This window comes from Cydia amplana, chromosome 18 (assembly GCF_948474715.1).
Source record: "Cydia amplana chromosome 18, ilCydAmpl1.1, whole genome shotgun sequence".
NCBI classification, from domain to species: Eukaryota; Metazoa; Arthropoda; class Insecta; order Lepidoptera; family Tortricidae; genus Cydia; species Cydia amplana.
The window spans coordinates 14,588,500-14,605,333 of NC_086086.1; the positions used below are offsets into that span (position 1 = coordinate 14,588,500).

Here is a 16,834-nt window from a genome sequence, read left to right on the forward strand (position 1 = left end):
ATCTTGGTTATTTGGTGCAAATAATTTGAGGTCATCCATGTACAGAAGGTGAGAAATGACTTCACCCTCTCTCCGAAGCCGACAACCTAGTCCCAAATCCTTCAGCAGGGTGCTGAGGGGATTCAGAGCTAGGCAGAACCATAGGGGACTCAGACTATCACCCTGAAATATTCCTCGCTCAATCCTTATAAATTCCTGGGGGCCAGGGCGGTCATCCCCGCCTCCTGGTTGACGAAGGACTGTGGTCCACTGCCTCATACACGCGCTTAGGAAGGCTCTCAAAGCTGTATCAACTTTATACAGCTCTAAGACCCTCCCCAGCCATGAATGAGGCACCGAATCATAGGCCTTCTTATAGTCAATCCAAGCGGCTGAGAGGGCACTCCTGTTCCGCCGGATTTGTTGGCAGATGGTCATGTCTATGAGGAGGAGCTCTTTAGTACCACGGGACCCAACCCTACATCCATTTTGAGCGGGGGCCAAAATATTGTTAGCGACAATGTGCGCGTTGATTTTTGTTCTCAAAATGGATGTAAGGATTATTATTATTATTATTATTTATAAAGCAGGCAGGCAGTTGAAATAACTGATAATGCCTGTATCCAGAGTCATCAACAGAGTTTTCCGTGCTGAGTAGAATTTGCGTTGTGCTTATCTAATTTGTTCTTGAACTCATTGACACTTTGGGCCGATACTACGTCTTCTGGGAGTTTGTTCCAAGCTTTGACCACTCTGTTGCTAAAGAAGTGTCTATGAGGATTATTGTAGGACCTGCGAGACACCAGCTTATACTGATGACCTCTCAGACGGTTGTTATTATTGCGTTCTAGCATCTTATGGAAGTCTTTGAGATCATAGTGTTGGGTTAGTATTTTATATGTCTCGATCAGATCTCCACGCTCTCTACGCTCCTTCAAGGTTGTGAGCTTTAGGAAGTGTAGTCTTTCTTCATAGAACATGTTTTTGAGTTTCTTCGGTTTTTTGGTGAAACTACGTTGAACCTTCTCCAACATGTCAATATCCTTGATAAAATAAGGGCTCCACACTTGAAATGCATACTCCAATATAGGCCTAACATAGGTTTTGTGAATTTTTAGCATCATATCTGGCGTCAGAATCCCAAAAGCTTTTCTTATGAGGTAGATAAGGCTCTTTGCTTTCTTAACGATTGTAGTTATATGTTCTTCCCATTTTAGGTCCTCAGTGATTTTGACGCCCAGATCGGTCTGTACCTTGACAGCGTTTGATTTTTGTAAAACTGCCCCGGAAACATACTCATTATCTTTTCTACATTTCAGCCGCCACCCCACAACGATGGCGACTCCTACCCGATGCCGCGCGTAGTGTTCCGCATGTTCGACTACACCGACTGCCCCGACGGCCCCGTCCTCCCCGGAGCGCACTCCATCGAGCGCTTCCTCATCGAGGAACACCTCCACAACATCATCGAAGCATACCACTTGGAACGCAAAGAATGCGCCGCTCAACTACTCTGTTTCCCGTACAAGGGAAAGATACCCTTAGAGTACTGTATCGTAGAGGTGATTTTCGCTGAGCTGTACAACCTGCCTCGGCCGAGATATTTGGAGATTTGTTACGGGACGATATTGATTGAGCTGTGTAAGTTGCAGCCGTCGACGATGCCGCAGGTGCTGGCGCAGGCTACTGAGATATTGTTCTTGAGGATTGATACTATGAACGTGGCTAGTTTTGACAGGTCTGTATTTTTTTCTGAAATCAGAAATTATTTATTTGCATTACTACAGTATGGGGATGTTACAATATATGTATAGTGTTACAGATCATGTACCAAGCCATATATGACCATATTGCTTTAACAGACTTCCGGTTGAGCGATGAGCGCCATATTGGTGATGACGCCTCGTGATTACTGTTTACGGTTCCGTACCCAAAGGGTAAAAACGGGACCCTATTACTAAGACTCCGCTGTCCGTCTGTCTTGTCACCAGGCTGTATCTCATGAATGGTGATAGCTAGACAGTTGAAATTTTCACAGATGTATTTCTGTTGCCGCTATAACAACAAATACTAAAAACAGAATATTATAAATATTTAAGTGGGGCTCCCAATACAACAAACGTGATTATTTTGCCGTTTTTGCGTAATGGTACGGAACCCTTTTTTGCGGAATGGTCTACACGAACGATCCGCCGGTTGTGCATTAAATGTAAATTATAAGAGAGAGATAAGATTTTTATTTCGGACAAATTGCGTAAACTTACACTCATATTTATTGAAATATTGATACCTATAGGTGGTCAACCAAATCTTGTCAGTAAAAAAAGGCGCGAAATTCAAATTTTCTATGGCACACGATCCCTTCGCGCCTACATTTTTCAAATTTGCTGCCTTTTTCTACTGTCAAGATCTGGTTGACCAAGTATATTTATGTTATATTTGAACCTTATAGATTCGTGAACTGGTTCGCTTACCACCTGAGCAACTTCCAATACCGCTGGTCATGGGATGATTGGGAGGCATGCACGCAGCTTGAACCTGACCACCCCAAGCCGCGTTTCGTGCGGGAAGTGCTGGCCAAGTGTCTGAGGTAGGTGCCTCTTCAAAACAGACACAGATACTGGATACTTACCTGAGCAACTTCCAGTACCGCTGGTCCAAACAGACATAAAGAAACCGGTCCCGTAGACAACATTCCAATCCGTAGCGAACAAAACGCCAACTGTCACTGTCACACTAATATGGAAGAGTGATAGACACAAAGCGATTCGATTGCGAAGCGATAGCGATTATCACCTTGGCTAGGCCGCCTGGATACTTACCACCTAAAGCAGTTCCTAACCTTTTCAGTCCGGTCACCCCTATGACTAACTAGGGAACCTGATTTTACCCCTCCTCCCAATGGTAATAAAAAATAAAACGTGTACGTTTGTTGTATATTGTTATATTAGGTTAACTTATTACCCCCGTGAAATACCAGTTTTACCCCCACGGGGGTAATTACCCCCAGGTTAGGAACCACTGACCTAAAGGCTAGTCTACACGACACGACGGCCCAGCCGGACCAACGAGATGGCCATGCGATTGAAACGCTAATTTCTCTCGTTTTCCGAGATTGACGTGGAAGCATTAGCCGCTGCAGCAATCTGTCTATATGCACTGTGGAAAGGTCTCTATTGTTTCCCAAAAAGTTTCAAGTCATAATGTATTGTTTACCCGCATTTTCGTTAGTCATAATTCATTTGGTTCAGAAACGCGTCACTTTTAGGATTGCCATAAAACAAACCTAACCTATCTATAGGATAACCTTACGAAAATCCTGAAAAGTTAACGGTTCCAGTTCTATGACTAATGATTATATGACAAAGCATACATTATGACTTAAAACTTTATGGGAAATAAAGGGACCCCACTGTGAAACGGAATTCACAGTGCATTAAACGAAAGCATGTCATCTGAGCGATGGCAAAGTTGGGAGTAGCTTGAGTTTGAAAAAATTACTGCATTCGAATTTTCCGTAACTTGAAAAAACCTTTCCAAAATGTATTTCCTTCAAGGGTTCGAAAGGATAATTATCAATGATAGTTATCTTGATAATTATCGTGATTTTTATGCCTGAAAATTATCGATTTGATAATCTAATAAAATTTGTAAAAAAATAGCAAAAAACTTCAAATTATTATTTACTATCAAAGAATTCAAAGAAAACAGACTATAATTATCTGGGTCATTTAGAACCCTGATGTCCTTTAATTCCTGGGAAATTTTTTGGAAATTTTCTGAATCACTAAATTTCTCATTGTTTCGCAGGTTGTCATATCAGCAGAGACTAAAGGATATGATGCCAGAAGCCTTCGCGGCGTTCGTGCCGCTCAAGCCCGAGCCCATCTACAAATACTCCATGGAGGGAGCTGGTAAGTCATACATACATGCATATATTAAGGTTCAATATATGTCTTTTCATACATATCTGAGTGTGAAATTTGAAATCACATTTGAAAGTGATTGGAAGATGCTAGGGAACGAGTGGGAAACTAACAGGCTATTAACACATTCATTGCCACCCAGCCAAACAAGACATCCGCGTCAGGCCACAAAATTTTCTTCATATAAAGGTGTAGTACCACGATACCCGACTATCGGGTCGTCCGACCTGGGAACGGAATCATAAAATACCCGATAGTCGGGTTTTCGGCATTGAATGTGCTGTCTATGACCATATTACATTCCCTTAGAGCTTGTAATTTTTTTGTATTTTAGATTTTTTCCACTCTCTTATCTGTTAAACCCTCTTGCACTTGCATTAGTAAATTAGGTAGTAAAACGCCATACAATTTTAGCCGTTTTATTTTTCATATAAAAATAATTTATTTCATCTTATTCTAAACTAATCTAGAATGTTGAAATATTTACACGTCGGTAACACGAGCTGTGCGCAAGAGTGCGATTCGATACAGTTACTATGAGTTCACAAATAAATGCTTTTAAATATTTTGTAATACTATTCCTATTTATCCTACGTAATACGCTTACAACAGTGATATTGACTCTCTAACTTCCACCACTCACCGAAAAAATTCTTGACAAATAATACTCCCATAGTTCTTAAGTAGGCGTTTTCTACAATAGATGTTGAAAACCTGATTCTCACAGATCACTAGCATAATTCAATCCTGATGATAAAAAGAAGTCCCAAAAATTTGTATGAAAATTGTACATTCCACTACGTCACGCACATACAACTGGAAAATTTATCCACACTAAAAACGTGACGTAGTGGAATGGACATTTTGGGACATCTTTTTTTAATGGCAGGATGGAGAATGTTGTCGGTTCTGAGTAGAATGAGACCAAGAATGTCCAGATTTGAAAGAATCAGGTTTTCAATATTTATTTTAGAAAACGCCCAGGTATCTCAAGGGAAAACTTAAACATACTGGCTCCTGAAAGGTTTTTCCTGAAAGGTAAGTGATTGAAACACAAAATCTGTAGTTTTTGAGATCTGAGCAGGAAAGGGTTAAAGCTATGATATGAGTACTTTAGGAGCAATTCTACAAATCCGTCCCGTTAACACATATTTTGTTGCCAAAATGTAAATGGATCACTATTTTTACTAAGCTTTTAAAAAAAATTGTCAGAGAAAGATATAAGTATGTATAGTATGTCCGCTGTTCTAAGATAAAGTACGCTTGTAAATCTATGGCGCACTTGATCTTAGAAATCGAACAGGCTATACTTTTACACTTATGACGCTCAAGTAAATTCGCGTTTGTACGGGACACAAGGTTAACCAAAAAAATACTCATAGAAAAGGTATTGCAAAAATTCAGTCTACTCCATGGCCATGAGTTCTAATAAACTGAAGGGACGTTCCTGATAATCCTCATACGAATCTTCCTCGTCTTTCACGTCTCTCGAACCTCTCCGATCATCCTCGCCTTGGTACTGGAACTCGTCATCATCTAATAAACGTTCCTTATCATCATATTCATACTCGTCATCATATTTCCCATCTCTATGATGTCTGTGTTTCTCATCGAAGGCTTCAAAGAAATCTCCGAAGTCGTCCTCCGATTTGATGAATTGTTCCTGGTTGGTGCTTTCTTGTTCATCTAATTTTGAGGACTCGTTGCTTTTTGATTCTGTTACGGCGTCGTCAAACGTGAATCCTCCGAAAATTTCTTCGAAGATGTCAGGCGTTGAAGATGGTTCAGTCGTTGTGGTAGTGCTAGTTGTTGAACTTGTATGTTCTAATGCTTGAACTGCTAGCTCTTCTTCTTCTGGCTTCTCAACCTCCAGCGTTGTTTCTTCTAACCTTTCCTCTGGCTTTTCTACTGATATCGTCTCGTGTACAGTCGATTCCTCTGCCCTCCATTCCTCAGTCTTAACTTCTTCCGTAGTATTGTTATGAGTGTGTAGTTTCTTCTTTTTACATTTGGTTTTATTTTTTGCTGCGGATAAAGGCGTCGTCACTACGACTTCTGCAGTTGCTTCCACCGGCTCATCTTCATTTTCAACTATTTCATTTGTAGTTTCATTCGGAGTTACCAATGCTGATGTAGAGGGGAGGAACTCTGAGGTTTCTCTCGACTCCTGTTCTTCATCTCTTTCATCTGAATCATCAAAATCATCGTCAGGGCCAAAGGAATATTCTGGTAATTCACTAGTGATGTAAACATGATCTGCTACCTCCTCGTACGCTGGGGTAGTTGGTTTCGAAGCAACATGATTAGTAGTTGTTATAGACTCCGTAGTAGTAGATGCAGATTTGGATTTGTACGGACTGACGACATGATCTTCTCGGCCTTCTTCGTCAAATTGCATATCCGAGAATTTAGGCGTAGACGTAATGTAGTTCGTGTATTTAGTTCCCTTCCTTCTCGGCTTGATTACACCCGTTGGTGGTATGATCGTCCGTGCCTTTTCTTCTTTCTTATCATGGCCTGTTAGAACACTCCTGTATCTTAACGTGGATTGCCTGTAGCGGCTTTTTGTTTTTGGTGGTTCAGTTTCCGGGGCCGGTGTCGGTGTCTCAGTAGTTGTTGGAGGTTGTGTGGTGATTGTCGTCGTTTGAACGGTTGTTGTCGTGGGCTCAGGAGTAGTAGTTGTTGTTGTCGTCGTCGTTGACGTTGTCGTAGTAGATTGCGCGGTGGCAGACGCTGAACTCGCTTGAGGCGTCAGATCTTGTTCTTTGCGTTTGGATGGACGTTCAGTTGTGGTGGTAGTTGTTGTAATGCGCTTATGTTTCTTAACCTTTTCTGGTTTAGTGAATTTATGTGGCGGACGCGTGCGTTTCTTGGGCTTTGGAGTTGTTGTGGGCTCTTCAGTGGTAGTGGTAGTTTTGGTTGTTCTCTTGGGTAACCGCTTGGTGATCGTGGTAGGAGCTGACGTTGTTGTGGTAGTTGTTGACACTGTTGTTGTCGTCATAGGAGTAGTTGTTTCAGGCGTTTTAGCCTTTCCTTTCTCAGCGCTCTCAGCGGCCATCGGCGTAGTCTTGGCGAACGCGCCCAACACGTTGGTCCACTCCGCATCGCTGTCCTCTACCACGCTGTGCGCGGTTATAATCTCGGGTGCTGTCGTTGTGACTCGTTGTGCATTTACGATTTCGTTCTTTTTCGGTGGCTTCTTAGCGGTCGAATTAGATTTTCGGAAATGATTGTCGCTAGCGGCTTCAGCTTTCTCCGTAGTGTTGCTGGTCGCATAATTCATTGTTATCGGCCTAAATGCAGTGTCAAGTAATGGATCCGGTTCTGAGAATGAGGAAACGTCTAAAACTTGAGGGCTGGGTCGGAAGTCGGTCGGCCGTGGAGCCTTGTGGAGCTTTGACGAGTGGACGAGTCTCAGAGGTGGCATCGGCTTGAAAGGTTTCTTGTCCATTGTCACGAAAACACCAGGAGGCGCGTTGTAGACGGGCGGCCTGACATGGTCCGTGACGTAACTAATTTTCACCGTCGTCGGCTTCTGTTTGTTATAAGTTTTCGGTGGATGCACGTCAGGTTTCTGAGTAGTCTGAGTAGTTTCTTCACTGTTCGGTTTCAACGGTGTTGTAGTTTCGATGGTGTAGTTCTTTTGGGGTAAAACCGGATTGGGTGGAGTTGGTAATACAGGTGGCCGTGGCGTCTTTCCTGGTTTGTGAGGCGGTCCATGTCTGTGGTCCTGGTGATAGGGGGCGCTGACGACTCCTATCTGCTCGATGTCCAAGTAGTGTTGTTGATGATGCGGCGGGGGTGGCGGGGGAAGAGGACGGCCGTACTGATTATATTTGTACACATGGTGGGTCTTGTGAGGTACTAGCTTCTTCTGCTGATGCTCGCTTGGAGAACCTATATATCCTGCCTTTTGTTGGTCATTCGGCGATCCTACGTACCCAGCCTTGGAATACTGTTGGTATATCGGCGGGGGTGGATTGTACTGGTTGTGCTGGTACTGTTTAGGCTTGTACCGTAGTGGGGGTGCGTCATCATCATCATCAGAGAACAGTGAGGACCATAGTCTGTCGAGGCCGTTATGATGCTGTCTGGCTTGGTTCCTTGGAGCGATGTTCTTGTGGATCCAAAGCCCTCGATCAGCGCGCATTGGCTGCATGGCTGCCGGTATTGGTGCCGGTGGTGTTGTAGGCTCATAATACCGATTCTCCAACGGGGCGTCCACTATTCTCTCCGGAGCGGTCTCTCTGACAGTAAACGTTCTCGCGGGTTTCTCATGCTTCTTATGTTTCTTCTGCGTGATCACTGAAAACGTGAGCTCGTAATGATACCGCCCCGTCACGTCTGAGTCTCTCTGTCGTATCCTCTTCACCGACCAGAGCGCTTTAACGCCGTCCATGCATTTCTCCCTGCACTTATCTTTGAACTTATCGTCTTCTTTGAACCTGAATCCGCCGTTCTCCTCCATCAGCTTACCCTTGGCCATCATGACAACGTCTCCGATCATGGGAGGGTCTTCGTTATCATTTCGTTCGAAGGGCGCTCGCTTGACTTTGTCCCAGAGATCTCTGTCGTCAAGATCGTCGGTGTGTTCGGGACTCCCGTTTGCTATGAGCTGGTCTATCTTGTCTCTGACGAGGGTGAGGTAGACGCTGTGCCTGAGCGCGTCCTCCCAGTAGTGGGCTGGCGCGTGTAGTACTTCTTGCAGGGTGGGCACCCTGTCCGCGCGCCCGTCCCTCCACCCCCGCACCTCGTGCCACTCGGTCAGCGGTATCGGTGTCGGCCGGAAATCTTCATCCCCTGCTCCTTTTCGTATCTGTAACCATGGAAATATATAATTAGCTTTATTTAACGCGATAACCAGAAAAAAGGAAAAAGGAAAGTGAGAGATTAGAACGTAATTTCGTCGACACATTTAACTTCAATACCGCTAATACAATTTCACAAATGGAGTAAACAAGCTATTATTAGAATCGTAAAAAAAATAGTATTTCAGCGTGCGTTCGAAAGTAAAACGGGAAAGTGTGGCGTGCGGCGCTTCGCGTGCCCGACGGGCCGTCCCCGCGCCAATTTCCAATGTACTGATTTCAATAGAATTTTGTCTGAAATTCCTTAATGAACATGGATCGTTGATAAATTAATACATTCAGTGCCGAAAACCCGACTATCGGGTATTTAATGATTTCGTTCCCAGGCCGGACGACCCTAGTCGGGATCGTGGTACTACAGCTTATGACAAAATTGTTGTGGCCTGGCGCGGATGTCTTGTTTGGCTGATGGGTGGCAATGAATGTGTTAATAGGGACTGTATCTAAATAAACTAGTGGCTGTGTGAGCTGTAGACCTCGCGAACCCCTGTCTCTTTTTGAAGAAATTACAAAAACTGAGTCGACAAAAAATACTATTTAGCTATAGTACTCACAAAATTTCTTAAGAATCGATTGAGAAATACGACCTGTGTCCTGTTTATCAAAAGCTTGTAACTTGTAATACAAGCGGAAGTCCCTTTTTGACAGCTTTTGTTAGAAGGGGACTTCCACTTGTATTACAAGTTACAAGCTTTTGATAAACAGGGCACTGGCAGTGGCGTAGCTAGAGGATATGGCGCCCGGGGCAGGCACCAAATTTGCGCCCCCCCCCCCCCCCCTCCCCAACGAAATGAACTAACGAAAGAGTTACTTTTTACTTATTAAAGTTTACTTTTGATTTAGACAAATAAGTGTTTTTTTAGTCCATCGGTGGCTAACAAGCTTACGACTCACCTGATCGTAAGCGGTCACCGCATCCTATGGACGTCTACACTCCAGGGGCGTTACATGCGCGTTGCCGACCATTTTAAAACTTATACCTACACTTCTTTTTTGGAGATCTCGTTAGACTTGAAGATTCAATATCGCTTGTAAGTTTGGGATCGTAGACTATTCATAGCGCGCCTTTGGACTGATTTGAAGGGACCAAGGTGGCATCTAGGTGCTCATTATATGGGATCTGTCCATGGTCGTATGCAGCATTTTTTAAGAGGTGGGGCAGAAGTAGGGGAGGCTGGGGACGTTGTAACAGGGTACGGTTGAAACAGAGATTCTTAGCTTATGGTCAGAGACCAGGGTGGGACAACTGCCCCACCTTGCCCCACCGTGGGTACACCTATGAATCTGTCTGCCCCAGAGTAAAGTATCGCCTCCCTTTATTGAGCACGCCGAGGTTTTTTGATACGAGCGCAGCCTACCCAACAAGGTGGCTACGAAATTATTAGACGACCCTGATGGAGATGTCAACACCGAGGCTCCCAATAAAGTCAAAGTCAAAGTCAAAATATACTTTATTCATGTAGGCCTAGCAACAAGCACTTATGAATCGTAACATACTTATAAATTATCTTAAGCTAATTATCAGAGCAATTTATTGATGTTATTATTCCATAAGAATATTGGATTATTATACAAATCAAATTAAACACAAATTAAATTAAATTAAATTACTCCCTGACATGGGAAGGGTTGTGCCTTGAAAGATGAGGTTTTCTTAGCGGTAAACGCGCAAAATTGAGTCTTGGATCCCACACCGATACTCTGGATAGAATGCTCTCAATACCTGACACAGGTTTTTCACGGCATTCTAGTATCACAGAACGAGCGATGTTAGCACGGCATGTGTTATAAGTACAGGTTGGTCCAAACCTTGCCGTCCAAACCTTGCCGTCCAAAAATTTTTTTTTAGATTCCTCACGCTGTGGGCTATCAGAATATGTATGTTAGCCGACTTTTTGTAGTTTTCGAATTATGATTTTTATTTTTATTACTTTTAACTTTTGTTGAGAAATTCCGGGGTAAGCTATTATTTATTAAAAAAAACTATTGAACTTTTTTGAATATTTCTTTTTGTAACATAATCCATCACAAACGGCGCAGTTGCTAAAAAAAATCAGCATCCTCACTTGGCTGTGTTTGGAAAAAAAGACAAACTTTTACGTTCAAGCTTAGATGTTGCCCTTACCTAAATAAATAAAAAATACAAGCGATTTCAAGGACTTTTGGTTATTTTAGAAACTGCTAGACCCTACGTTTTTTAAAAGGTCAAAAAAGTGATACTTAATAGTCATAATTTGTCAGAGTCGCCGGTCAAAGGATCTGAGGTGGAAAGCTTCCAAATTAGTAATTCATTACAAAAATCCTCTTTTCTTATTTCTACTATTATTTTATGGGGTCACTTCCCCATCGCTATTTCATTAGAAGGCATAAAAGCAACGCAAAGTTTCACCCCGGAATTTCTTAACAAAAGTTAAACTCGAAAACTACGAAAAATCGGTTAACATACATGGGGTAAATTCTGATGACCAACGACGAGGATTCTAAAAAAATGTTTTGGATGTCAAGGTTTGGACCACCCTGTATACAGGGTGGCTAAAAAAATAACTGCATTTCCGTTGCCAGGGAGGTTTTGGAATTATACTGAGCAATTTTTACTATGAGACCAACCCCTAAGTCGCGAAAAATTTTTTTCTGTTTCCTACTTTTTGGCTGGTCCATTTTCTATGGGAGGTCTTTTGCCCATTTTGGCGCCCCCCCTTGGACGGCGCCCGGGGCACGTGCCCCCCCCAGCACCCCCCTAGTTACGCCACTGGGCACTGGAGCACGTTTCTCAAAAGCTTGTAACTTGTAATACAAGCGGAAGTCCCTTTCTAACAATAGCTGTCAAAAAGTGACATCCGCTTGTATTACAAGTTACAAGCTTTTGAGAAACGGGCCCCAGTAGACGAGAACATCCGGACATACGAAAGATTTTTTGCCCAAGTTGAAACGTACCTACACCTTTACATACAAAATCAGTATTCTTTCAAAAAGTGTGTTTTTGAAAAGTAAATTTTGTAACGCATTGTATTTACGAGATCACTAAATTACTGAGTAGAATCTTCTGAAAATTCCGTCTCTAACTAACGCCGATTTCTTGAAATGTATAGTTTGCGCAAACCTGTAACAATGGTCTAATCTCGACCAATAATAAAATTGGGCGCAAAACTGCGTGTAATATACTTGCGAAATATTCTCACGTGTCAAGAGCGAAGGTTAGCTTAATTTATATAGATGTTCATGACATTATGATTAATGCATTGAGGTACATACAAGAGACGACATCTCGAACAAAATGTTTCCGCACCTCAGAGAAGTGCATGCACTTCTTTGCTTTTACTACGTCACCGACCACTGACGAGATGCCACACATGTACAGAAAATTAAAAAATAAATAAATTAAAAAATGCCTTCGTGCGTGTTAAAAAGTTGCAACAATAGCACAAGAAAATATAATAAGAGGGATGGAATACCATTTCACCGGTAAGCAATGGAATAACTGTTGATTTACTATTATTTAGTTTTCAAAGTAAATGTTTGGTCTTAGAAAATGTATTGTATGCAACGTTGTTTAACTGAGTCAAAAAATACTCGTATATTAACAATTTTCGGCTTCGCATGCATGCATGCACTTCTCTGAGGTGCGGAAACATTTTGTTCGAGATGTCGTCTCTTGTATATACCTCAATGGATTAATGTACATAATGTTGGAATAAGTGGCGTACTCGAAGAGAGGCCTATGCTCAGCAGTGGGCGATAAAAGGCTGATATGATGATGATGATGATGATGAATGTTGGAATAAATCTACGTAACAGAGTAATAAAATAAATAACTGCTAGAGACTCTGTGAGTAGAGAAGAGTGAAGAGTGAATGAGAGGAGAGCTATCCTGAACACTATTGCAAATAGACGCGAAAAAATTATTGGATAGGTAGCAGTACTGATAATTCCGCTACTCGATGCTAGATGTCGACTATGAAAATAATAGTCTTTTTGGTACCAAAACTGATGTATGGAGTGAACACTATGTATTTTTTTCTCTATGATCGAGCACAAATTCTATAGATTAATGGAACGGATTTCTTTTTCCACTAGAGATATTACGGCATAGATTATCTTAGGGAGTTTATGATCTAGACCCAGTTGTGCACGCAGCGCGACGACTTATCGTAACAATTTGTACGCCACTTCCATTCTGTTTTCCATATGATAATCATAGCAAGGTAAATGCGGTTTTATAGATCTATAAATTGTTCGTTGTTAGCTGAACGTTAAATGAAGAGTATTGTTACTAGCAAGCTATTTTTGCTTACAGGGAGGCTCCATCCCTTAGCAGCTTACATTTATCGTGTAACTTACAAAAATAAAGAATTTTGTATTTGTAACACACTGCTATTAACTTCACTTGTAAAGTTGTAACATAACTTGCAAACAATGTAGTTCGAGTAGTAGTAGAAATCCTGCAACTAAATTTTTACCCAACTATACTGAGTTGAATCCAAAATAAATATTGTAGGTTTAGGTACATATGTATATTTTATATATGTACATATGTGTATGCAAGTTTCACGTGTATAATATTAGCTGGACTGAAGTAGTAAGTATATTTTATTGCAATATCCTTGTAGTTTAGTTAGTACCAACAATGCTTATTGAATTTTATATTGTCAATTTCCGAATCTTGTTATAAACTTAATATTCCTTTTGACAGAATATGTCATTAAATATAAAAAGGTTCTTAAACTTGAAATGTCTAAAAAGTAGAATGTTTCACATTATGTTAATATACAGGGTGTCCCAAGAAGTAGTGATATACTGAAGCTGGGAGATAGAAGACCTAGAGGGCTATCTGAATCACCCCCATGTATGTTCCGCGATTTTTCGTATTTTCGGAGTTATGATTTTTTTTAATTTTTCACCTATCGCCGAGTACGATGAGATTTTTATTTATGGTGACGTGAATTATTGCGGTAGATGCTTGATTTTTTTTGTGTGCTAAGCTGATAGATAGGCCAATTCAGTATGGTAACATTTACTATCGTTAGATCTCTGAATGGAATTAAAAAAAAAATTAATGCCAAGAAAGATATAATTAATTTTTTTTTAAATTCCATTCAAAGATCTAACGATAGTAAATGTTACCATACTGAATTGGCCTATCTATCAACGTAGCACACAAAAAAAATCAAGCATCTACCGCAATAATTCACGTCACCATAAATAAAAATCTCATCGTACTCGGCGATAGGTGAAAAATTTAAAAAAATCATAACTCCGAAAATACGAAAAATCGCGGAACATACATGGGGGTGATTCAGATAGCCCTCTAGGTCCTCTACCTCCCAGCTTCAGTATATCACTACTTCTTGGGACACCCTGTATAGGTAAAGTTCGGATTTTACTGTATACAAGGCGGAAATCCGCCAGAAAACCTAAAAACAATATCTCTAAGGTGAAATATCAACGAACATAACCATACTAAACAACGTGCTGTTTTCCTTAATGTGTATAGTGTGTCAAAGGACTGTCTCATTTCAAACATAGACAGAGAGAATCATACTATCTTTGTCTTACACCAGTACTAGCACCCAAAAGAAAAGGATGAGTTTAGTTTTTTTTGTTCCTATTTACTGACAAATTGGTTTGACCAACTATAATGTTTATTTTACGTGCAATAAGATATATACTGGCATCCGCCGACAAAAAGTTCTTAAAAAAATATTTCTACGACCCAAATGGTTGAGTCAGCTGAAAAAATTATCATAATATGTACATGATACCAAAATATACAAAAAATCGGCCAAGTGCGAGTCGGACTCGCGCACGGAGGGTTCCGCACCATCAACAAAAAATAGAGCAAAACAAGCAAAAAAACGGTCACCCATCTAAGTACTGACCCCGCCCGACGTTGCTTAACTTCGGTCAAAAATCACGTTTGTTGTAGCCCCACTTAAATATTTATTTTATTCTGTTTTTAGTATTTGTTGTTATAGCGGCAACAGAAGTACATCATCTGTGAAAATTTCAACTGTCTAGCTATCACGGTTCGTGAGATACAGCCTGGTGACAGACGGACGGACGGACGGACGGACGGACAGCGGAGTCTTAGTAATAGGGTCCCGTTTTTACCCTTTGGGTACGGAACCCTAAAAAACAACTTGAATAGGTACGTTTATCGCTGACTGTACTTTTCTTTCAACAGGCAACTAATACTCATCGAAACAATTCTAACAAACCGAAACAAAATTAGGTTATGTTGTTTTATCACAGATATCCTATGGCCACATGTATCCATCATCAGATCAGCTCGATGGTACTATAATATTACATTATCACCCGACTTACATATGTATGTGAATTTTCAGCTCAATGGAATAATGGGTCTAATTTAGCTTGCAAGTTTTGACCCGAACATATTACAAACAAACATTGCAAGTTAAATAAAAGCTTATAAGAATCCCCACAACATTGTCTCATAGTTAAGACAACACGGAACGTAGCCGTAATAAACAATTGTGATACATGATTCGAGTAACAAGACGCGCCGATATCCGCCAACGCTCTACTTCGCTGGGAAAATCACATTCCACAATAGAAGGTCATTGTCTAACGTTCGTCACTTATTGGATGAGAGCTAACTTACTAATTACTATTATAATTATGTATAACTATTGTGTATTGATGTAAACGTTTTCCGATATTTGGTTCATAGAACTCTTTAAATTTGATTACACTTGATTGACTAGGTAGAGTACTTTATTAGGTAGGAAAGTAGGCGCAAAAAGGGTAGTTTTCAGCCCGATTCAAGTAGGGGTTCAAAGAAACGAAAATGAAGTTTTTTTTCGAAATAAATAAATTAAAAGCACATATGTTGGAGAAAAGCGATGAGGGTTTCCACACCCTTTGACTACTTTGAGTGGTTTTTGGGCTTTCTAATTATCAAATCCCGTTATTGTTTTAATTTATTTGTGTAGGTATTACAAAGTTCAACGTATTGAAAACCTATATCGCAGTTTTGCATAAATATTTTGCCTAATATTTATTATAAAAGTTAAAAAGTTCTTGAGTACCTAGTAAATTTTATAGTATTTTCCGAACGTATCTTGTCAATATTGATTTACTAAAGTTATTGATATAAACCTGCGCTTTTTAAAATCTTCGTGTTAATCTTTTTTGCACTCCTCATTTCTAAAACATAATCTACCGATATCACTATAAAAAATATGCCAAACTACTCACAAGTAAAACTAACAAAACGCATATAACCCCGGACCGCATTGTTAATCACTGATTCACAGCACATAGATGATCGATATGTATCATAGATCAGACGCGTGCGGCGCCGTGGCACCGAGCATCGCGGACTGACTCCTGCGCAGCGTCGGGCGCACAGCTCACCCCTAGTGGGGGTGGTATGCGGAAATATCACGCATTACACCAAATAGGCGTCCATTCGTATATATGTCTTTGAGCTTAGGACTATTTTGAACGGAGCTACAGAAAGTATTGTATTGTTGGACGGTTTGGCTATTTGATGTATTGAATAATAATTTGTTTGTGTTTTTAGTGGAAATTGTTGGGTTTATAGAAGCATTTATTGTGTTTGTGTTGTTGCGTATAATGAATTATGTATGCTTTAGTGTAAAGGAAAATTTTATTCCAAATTACATTAGTTATCATAAACGCTCGAATATTATCAACTAGCGACCCGCCCCGGCTTCGCACGGGTAAACCTTAACAAATTATACATACACCCAAACCTTCCTCAAGAGCCCCTCTGTTGATAGATGAAAACCGCATGAAAATTCGTTCAATAGTTTTTGAGTTGATCGCGAACGTACTCAGAGGGGGACTTAGTTTTATAAGGTGTAGCGATTTTAGTATCAATAGTTAGAACCTTACCTATATTATTTTAGGAAATACGTAAGGAGCATGTGATAGGAAAATCAACACGTTTTTAGATGCGAATTTGATTGAAGACGCATTATTTTTAGGTACAATTTATTTATGGTTCTGAATCTAAACTAGATTTTTTTTTAATACTCTATTGAAGAAATTTGTATGTCAAATTTCGAAAGTGTT

At 40.7% G+C, this 16,834-nt stretch overlaps 2 protein-coding genes across 2 annotated transcripts in view; one reads left to right on the top strand and one right to left on the bottom strand.

Moving 5' to 3' along the window:
• LOC134656353 (nuclear cap-binding protein subunit 1) overlaps positions 1-16,834 on the top strand; it is a 42,800-nt gene that overhangs the window by 2,919 nt on the left and 23,047 nt on the right. Inside the window, exons 3-5 of the mRNA XM_063511872.1 lie at positions 1,299-1,717; positions 2,432-2,569; positions 3,790-3,893. Of these exons, the coding sequence (XP_063367942.1) occupies positions 1,299-1,717; positions 2,432-2,569; positions 3,790-3,893 (661 nt within the window). The remainder of the gene's footprint in view (positions 1-1,298; positions 1,718-2,431; positions 2,570-3,789; positions 3,894-16,834) is intronic.
• On the bottom strand, positions 5,240-16,128 carry LOC134656309 (mucin-2-like). The gene is made up of 2 exons (XM_063511818.1): positions 15,992-16,128; positions 5,240-8,721 (listed from the first exon to the last, which is right to left on the bottom strand). Exons 1-2 carry the CDS (start codon positions 16,028-16,030, stop codon positions 5,311-5,313), a joined length of 3,450 nt encoding a protein of 1,149 aa, XP_063367888.1. The 5' UTR covers positions 16,031-16,128; the 3' UTR covers positions 5,240-5,310.